Below are 8421 nucleotides of genomic sequence, written 5' to 3' on the forward strand. Positions count from 1 at the left end.
GCCTGAAGACATTTACATGCTGATATTCAGTTATAATCATAGTGCCACCTGTTGATTGTAGGAAATGTGGCACAAATATTTACCATTATATAAGCAGATGGTCCAATGTTCGCTGTTCTCCTATGGCCACCGAGTGGTGGTGAACCCGGGTACGAAATTCAAATCCCAACAGGAAGTCGGTTATTTTGAATTTTCTCTGCAGAATTTGTGTCGTTTTTGCCATTTTCAGGGGTTGTACTTTAACGAACTCCTCCTAGAGATTTATTCAGATCAACACCAAAGTTGGTCAGTGTAATCTAAAGGCCTTTACGATGTTAAATTGCAAAGAGCTTGAGGTTTTGTTGAAGGGCGTATCTGTGGCGGCCTTACTTATTTTGATGTTTTGCCATGAGAAAGGAAGTTGCTATAACTCAGACATACAATGTCCAATCTGCCTCAAACTTCACATGTTTTATAAGACTCCTGACCTGAACATATCTACATGCCCAAATTCAGTTATAGCCATAGCACCACCTGCTGGCAACAGGAAGTGACATGTTTTACACTGTAACAAACTACTCCTAGAAATTTTATGACACTTTATAATATTTTTTGGTCAGTCTAATCTAAAGACCTTTGCGATGTTAAATTGTGAACATCTTGAGTTTTCATTTAAGGGTGTGTCCATGGCGCCGTGACAAAGTTCGATGTCTCGCCATGGGAATAGAAGTTGTTGTAACTCAGGCATAAAATGTCCAATCTTCCCCAAACTTCACATGTTCGAAAAGAGTTTTGGCTTCAACATATATGAAGGTCAATATTCTACTATAATCATAGCGGCACCTGCTGGCAACAAGAAATGGCTTGTTTTACACTAACTTAAACATGCAATGTCCAATGGGCACCAAACTTAAAATATTTGGAAAGAGTCACGGCCTGAAGACATCTAAAGGCCAGTATTCAGTTATAATCATAGCGCCACCTGTTGGCAATAGGACACATCATGCAGGAAGATTGGCAGAAATAAATGACTTTGACATATTCCACTTATATTTACAACTTTAAATGCATATTTCTCGCCGTTTACTTTTTTACTAAAGCCACTCGCTGGCGGTGAGCCCGGGTGTGAGGGCCCGTTCATCGCTGCTTGCAGATTCAATTAGGGCCCGAGCACCGATGGTGTGAGGGACCCTATTGTATCTGCTTTGTTTCTTCTTCTTTTTCCTCTTCTTCTCCAAAGTGAATAGCATTTTTGAGGGCCTAAACATGGTCCAAAACCCATGAAACTTTGCACACGCATCAGACCTGGTGAAAATATACGTCTGATATAGGTTTCAGAAGAGGGTGTGGCAAAATGGCTCAACAGCGCCACCTATTCTAAAAAAAAAATCAGCAGCCTTCGAGCTATGTTTCATGTACATGTACGAAAATTGGCACACATATGTAAAGCATCAGTACCTACAAAAAAGACTCTTGGAGCAATATCCGAAACCCAGCAGGAAGTCAGTTATTTTTAATTTTATGAGCAAATTTTTGTCATTTGCATGCCTTGTATTTTAACGAGCTCCTCCTAGAGATTTATTCAGATCAACACCACATTTGGTATGCCTAATCTAAAGGCCTTTGCGATGTTAAATTGCAAAGATCTTGAGTTTTCATTGAAGGGCGTGTCCGTGGCGGACTGACGAATTTCGATGTTTCGCCATGAAAAATGAAGTTGCTATAACTCAGACATACAATGTCCAATCTGCCCCAAACTTCACACATTTTATAAGAGTCCTGTATGGAGTCAAAATAATACCACATATATATATGCACAATTATAAAGTTTTGCAAAAGGAAAAAAAGTTTTGCAAAAGAAAAAAAAGTTTTGCAATGGGAAAAAAAGTTTTGCAAAAGAAAAAAAGTCTTGAGCAAAAAAAAAAAAAAAAGTTTCGCAAACAAAAATAAAGATCGCAAGATAAAAATAAAGCCTTGAGCAAAAAAAAAATGTTTTGCAAACAGAAATAAAGAATTGCAAAAAATAAATGACAGTTGTAAAAGAAGCTAATGAACTGTGATTCTATTTTATCTCTGCAACACATATTTTTCATGCTCACTCCTACTAATTCATTTGCAAAGCTCCATTTATTTTGCGTTTCAGTCAAGCGTGAGCTCGCAATACCGTTTTCCCTTTGCGCTTCACTTTTCTGTGCGTTTCACTTCATGGCACTGTTTTGACGTGGGGGTGGAGTCAAGAAGCCCCCCGCGAAGCTACGTCATTATCTGGAGACGTACGTCATTATCTGGAGATTCGCAATTCGAAAGTCAACATGGCAGAGCGCAGGCCCGCGGGTGGATTCCAGGTATGTAAAGTTGATTGTTTCCTTTTATTTCACTGTCATTAAAATGTGTGCTGTTTTGTAAACTACATGTGATTATTATTAACATCGTTTGCCAAAGTTTAAGAAGTTAGAGATCATTTACTCGCGCACGTGAATGTGTTGGAAAAAGTTAGCATCTGCTAGTTAGTACGGTTTTATACTGTTAATGGATTGTCATTTACTTTAATTGATTACGATATTCTTATACTACAATGTACGTAAAATGTTATATTGTGTCTCTTCAAGCAGACTGTAAATGGATAAAAAAAGTAAACTGATTTCAAATGCATACCTTTTTTCATAATTAGCGTTTAGACAGCTGTCAAGTTTATGCCCACTGTTAATGTACGATGATTTTGGTAATCCAATATAATTATTTTGCCATTAAACGTTTAGCAGAGAGAGAACCAAGATGTTACTGCAGCAGCACAAAATTTAATTAACATTCTGACACAAAGCCTGGGTCAGATACAGCCAGGTCAGGGTCAGCAGCAGCCTTCTCCTGCTTTTAATCAACCAGCTCAGGATCAGCAGCAGCAGCAGCAACAGCCTTCACCTGCTGTTTGTTCATCAAGAATAGATCAAGATATGACCAGGTTATCAGCACCCTCACCTAATGATTAAACTGTTCTATCTGTCTTTCTTTTGCACGTTTAACATTAATTAACACTCTTATTGTATTATATAGCATTTCCTGGAATGTTTAAGAAGAAACAGAAAACTGCAAACACACCAATACAATCTAAAGCAACAGCATGGAAGCCATTTACAATTAATATTTGTCTTTTAAACAAAATCACTGAAACCTCACCCTCTCCTTCCGATAAACTGGAGTTACTCCAGGCAGGACTGGGAAAACGTACCATCACAGTTTCGTCGAACATGAACCATTCTGAAGTAAGTACAACATTAATAACTAAAACAAACAACTTTTACAACTTTGTGGCCATGTCGATGTAAGGTCACCCAACCCCAACAAGTTGTTAAACAGTCAAGTAAAGCTCAGTGCCTGCTTTCTTAATTGCATACGGAAAGTCGAGCATATCTGGGGAAAAGTGAAAAGAAAAGTAAAATGCAGCATTTCCATAGATGAGCTGTTCCATTGATATGCAGTTACTAACCTCTTTTTGTGATCACAACAAGCTGTATTTTTTTAATTACAGTCATTGACAAGCTAGCAGTAGTATTAATAGATGTTCTGTGAATATACAGTGCAAACCCTGATTTCCATTGTTTATGAGTGGCCCAGGGTTAAGAATTTGGGGTATGGAATGACTAATTGTCTGAAATAATCACAATTTAATATTTCATAATCATATTTCATATGTATTTACATTACCATTACTGTGTGCTTTAAAATTTGTACTCTTGTTTGCAAACCCTTGTTCTGTTTCATGTTTTCTGTAGTTATGCAAGCTACTTGAAGCTGAATTTCCCAAAATGAGATCACTCACTGGAGGGTGGCTGCTATATAAGGCACCAGGTGGACTATATTAAATACCAGAGCAGACACAAGCATGTGAAGAGCTAAAACACAACTGTTTTAGTGCAAACTGTACAAGTCATATTTGAGTGGTATTACACATGGTTACAACTGCACATTCTCTTGGCATCCCAAAGCCTTCACATGTATACATACCCTCTTAGAAGTTATTCTTTTATAGTATTGCACAAGGAAGTGATATTACAATATGGGTTAAACTCGGGCACTGGTCATTACTGATAATTTTTTTTTAGCTTCAACAGAAAAAAGCCTAATTATACTGTAGAGGCCCAATATGGTTTGATGTGTTGTAATCTATATTTGAATTGGCAGGTGGCAGTGGAAGGAGAAGACTTACTGTTGTCCCTCCAGACTCAGAGGGCTACACTGGCAGCCTTATCAAAATGGCAACAACCAGTGGAAAAACAGCACTCTACATGGTCCCTCTTCAAGATGAGTTGTGTCTTGATCCACTTCCATTCTCAGCAGAGGAGTTTGTCAAGATGCCAAAGGTGGAGTGTCGGACATGTCAAACAACCATGCCATTACCAGTTTTATACATGCATGTCAAGTCCTGTGGTGGCACACAATCAGCTGATGATAATGAGGTATGTTGTTTATTCCAGTGCTTCCCAAACCTGTCCTGGAGGCCCCCCTGCCCTGCACATTTTGTATGTCTCCCTAATCAAACACCCAATTTAGTTCTTGCAGTCTCTACTAAAAAGCTGATGAGTTGAATCAGGTGTCTTAGATAAGGGAGACATACAGAAGGTGCAGGGCAGCAGGGGGCCTCCAGGACAGGTTTGGGAACCACAGATTTAAACCAGGGGTCACCTAACTTGATCCTGGAGGGCCGGTGTCCTGCAGCGTTTAGCTCCAACTTGCCTCAACACACCTGCCTAGAAGTTTCAAGTATACCTTGTATGAGCTTGATTAGCTTGTTCAGGTTTGTTTATTCAAGGTTGGAGCTAAACTCTGCAGGACACCAACCCTCCTGGGGGCTGTTTCATAAAACAGGTTTATCAAATAGTTCAGTTTATTTGAGTTAGTCTGACTTATTTTGAACCAAATGAAGTGACAATGAGTCAGACTAACTGAAATAAACTGTCACAAATGATTAAATGTAAATGTAAACATGTCTTATTTAATAAACTTGTTTTATGAAACAGATTCTAAGTCCATGTCTGGTAAACAATATCACACAAGTGTAACTGTCTACATTTCAATGAACTTTGATATTAGGCTGCACATATACCCAGTTTTGGTATTTCAGATTACTGGTGCTGATAATGATGATGATGATGAAGTAAAAATTGTTGCTGTGACAGCCAGTACTGAGACCACTGCCACCCCAAACCCTACTTTTAGCCCTACACCCACCACTCCTCTGCAAACCTGTTCTCCTGCACCCACCACAAGTTATGAGGTGATATGAATATGAATTGTGAAATGTTGTGCTGTAAATTGAGATGTGCTTAAGTACCAGTGTAGTTAGTGTAATTATTTTTTTGTGAAGGTGTAATATCCAGATGAAAATTAAGCTAAATTTTGCTTATACAATTGTAGAGTCCAAGTAACTTGCATTGATCTTGGGATGTGGATTACAGACATACTCATGCTCATTTAAACATGTTTTTTCCCTTATGAATCTGTTCACTTGCCATGTCATATTTTATATAATTTGTCTTTTCTTGATGTTGTAGGAAGAAGGACAGTGTCCCATATGTTTAGAAATATTTACTCAAAGACAGTTGCTCATCCATGCAAGTATATGTGGCGATAGGTAATATTTTATGATTTTTAAAAATATTTCTTTGCCAACCATTTGATCTGAGGTTACTGAGTAAAAAAAGTTTAGTGTAGTGAGAACTAGAATATAACCTTTGGTGAAATTCTTAGTGTATTACAGTCATTTGATGGGAGTAGTCCAACATCTGGCTCACCTGAACACCACAACCAAAGCCCAGACATCCAGTGGTAGAGTATTTTTAATCAGTACAGGTAAACACACTTAAGAATGTACTATTTGACTAATCTGTTTTTCTTTTCACAGTCCAGATGATGTACTGAAGTTGTTGGCAAGTAGGGTGGATAACAGCAAAGATTTCAAGATCTGTGTGTCTCGCACAGACTTCTTTCAAAGAGCACTGGTACAGTGGCAGCGGCAAAAGAAGGGGACCCCTGGCAACACTTTGCGTGTAACATTTTTGGGGAAAGCAGGTGTTGATTCAGGTGCCATTAGAAAGGAATTTCTTACAGGCAAGTCAGTTTCTCTATTATTAATTTAGTATTCATGAAACGGTTTTAAAAATTAGAAATTGCATAATTTTTTTGGGACTAGATATGGACTTGTAAGGATTTTCACTGTTCTTGCTGTAACCCTAATCTGTTTATTTTACATTATTCTTGTCATATAACTTAACTAAAAAACACAACCTGTTAATAGCTTGTATTTATTTTTGCTTCATTTATAGGTTCCCAAAAAATGATTGTGCGTATTAAAGCTATACAATACACAATCATCAAAAACATTAAACCCACCTGCCTGTGTTGGTCCATCTGTTTTACCAAAACATCAGCAACCCACATCCCAGAATTGCTTTCTTCTCACCATTGGCTACAATCAATTGTAAGGGTAAGATGTGGGCATGGAGGTGGCCTTTAGGGATAGAGTATAAGAAAACTGGGAATAAATAAAAATTGTGTGATGAAGAAGATAGTGTAACTGGGATGTGAGGATGCACCACTGTAACACTTCACATTATGGAAGTGAGAACTGGAGGAGGAGAGCAAGGAAACCACCTGAATATAAACAAACTTTAACAAATGTCAAAATTAAACAACAACAACAAAGTGTTTTTCCTCAGTGGTTGTACAAATTCAAGATTGTAACAAACTAAGCAATGACCATTCAAGAATCAGCATCGCACTGTTTTCCGGTTGTGGTTACTTAGTGTCTGTTTGTGCTCCATTATAAATCCATTATGGGAACATTGCTCACTTAGAAATTAGATTGGATCTAAATTGTATTGAAATGAATAAAATGCTTTTTCTTAATATGTAGTTCCTACAAAATGTGTACATGCATTTATAGATTTGATTGGTGAGATTGAGAAACGCCTCTTTGAGCATCAAGAGTGGAGTGGAAAGAGCCCCATCTACTCCTTAAGTGATCTGGAAAAGGGATATTTCAGGTTAGCAATTTATTTTATTTTAGTTATACTACCTGTTGTATTTACATGTTATTTATGTTTTAACAGGCTTGATCTTTCTGTATGTTTGTGCTTTCTCTTTCAGGACTGCAGGAGAAGTTTTTTCAGTTAGCCTTGCTCAGGGTGGACCAGCCCCCCGTTTCTTGAGACAGTGGTGCTTTGATTATCCCTCAGCAGGAGATCTGGATGAAGCGAATCTCACTAAAGATGATGTGGATGATGCTGAACTTTTTGAATTGATTCAAAAGGTAGTAAAAAAAATTACTTATAAATTTATTACTTAGCCTGCACAACACCCATTTGTATTTAAATATATTTGTATGTATATGTATAAATATAAAAATAAAAATATAAATATAAATGAATGAATGAATGCATTTCATCATATCAGGTGGAAGAAGAGACTGATCTTTCTGCTTGGACCAATGATATCATTAGTTGTGGTTATACTGGCCTGATTAAACCAGACAACAAAGAGGCTATAATAAGGTAAGAAAAAAAATGGGCTTATGTCAGCAAACAGGGCACAACAACCTTACATTTACACTTGCAGGCTCTTTTAATTGTGGGTACATATATTGCAACACACTTAAAATACATTGTTTCTACAGATATAACAACAAATGTGATTGAATAGTTACATTTTTTCCTTAGGTTTTAATTCAGTAATATAATCTGCAATGCTTGATGGGTTTGTAGTTTACTCTAAAACCGTTAAGTACACAGTACTGTGTAATGTCATGATTGTTGGTGCCTGATGTGGTGTTTTCAGTATTTCTAGAATGCTGATCTCAATGGATTTATGATGATAGATAACAGTGGAGCCGAAAAAACTACATTTTGTGGGTGATGAATGTATATCATAACAGGCTTTCTTAAAAATGTATGTGTATTTCAGATCTATTGTACTGCATGCAACCCTGCGTTTGATCCCTTTGCTGAAGCAACTCAGAAAAGGTCTTCAAGTGTACAATTTTGTGGACATTCTGAAAGACCATTGTGGACTGTGTGAACATTTCTTCGTCCCCACTGCAGTTGATGATGACAATGAGGTATCATTCATAGTAATTTTATCCATTTCAGGATTTCCTTCAGGAAATTGAAAGTGCTGGTATGACATTAACTTCAAGTTTCTAATGTAGTGTAGATGCTTTAAGAAAAGACAAATGTTGTCTAAAAATTAATATTGCATTACAGTGAGCATCTGTCATACAAACTTTTTACGCTGCTGCTTGGTTTTTTGTGATTTAACGGAAAATGTTTATGGTGAGCTATATTGTAGAATCACTTTTGGTTAAGATGACATTCTCTTTTGCTTGCAGATGATATCCCTGACGGAGACACCCTGCCCTTAACTGTCCCCCGTGTAATGCAATGGCTTACT

General features: G+C 37.4%; 1 protein-coding gene across 2 annotated transcripts in view; it reads left to right on the forward strand.

Moving 5' to 3' along the window:
- Positions 1-1920: 1920 nt before the first annotated feature.
- LOC109105761 overlaps positions 1921-8421 on the forward strand; it is a 7344-nt gene continuing 843 nt past the window's right edge. Inside the window, exons 1-13 of one of the 2 annotated variants that reach the window (XM_019119031.2) lie at positions 1921-2938; positions 3031-3239; positions 3750-3825; positions 4159-4433; positions 5099-5251; positions 5529-5608; positions 5725-5802; positions 5879-6084; positions 6920-7019; positions 7123-7285; positions 7429-7526; positions 7936-8089; positions 8360-8421. The exon at positions 8360-8421 is cut by the window's right edge and continues 843 nt beyond it. In XM_019119031.2, the coding sequence (XP_018974576.1) occupies positions 3042-3239; positions 3750-3825; positions 4159-4433; positions 5099-5251; positions 5529-5608; positions 5725-5802; positions 5879-6084; positions 6920-7019; positions 7123-7285; positions 7429-7526; positions 7936-8089; positions 8360-8392 (1614 nt within the window). In that variant the 5' untranslated portion in view covers positions 1921-2938; positions 3031-3041 and the 3' untranslated portion in view covers positions 8393-8421. Of the gene's footprint in view, positions 3240-3749; positions 3826-4158; positions 4434-5098; positions 5252-5528; positions 5609-5724; positions 5803-5878; positions 6085-6919; positions 7020-7122; positions 7286-7428; positions 7527-7935; positions 8090-8359 lie in introns of both variants that reach the window. The other variant, XM_042722429.1, reaches the window with a different exon arrangement.

This window comes from Cyprinus carpio, chromosome B4, assembly GCF_018340385.1.
Source record: "Cyprinus carpio isolate SPL01 chromosome B4, ASM1834038v1, whole genome shotgun sequence".
In the NCBI taxonomy this organism is placed as follows: domain Eukaryota; kingdom Metazoa; phylum Chordata; class Actinopteri; order Cypriniformes; family Cyprinidae; genus Cyprinus; species Cyprinus carpio.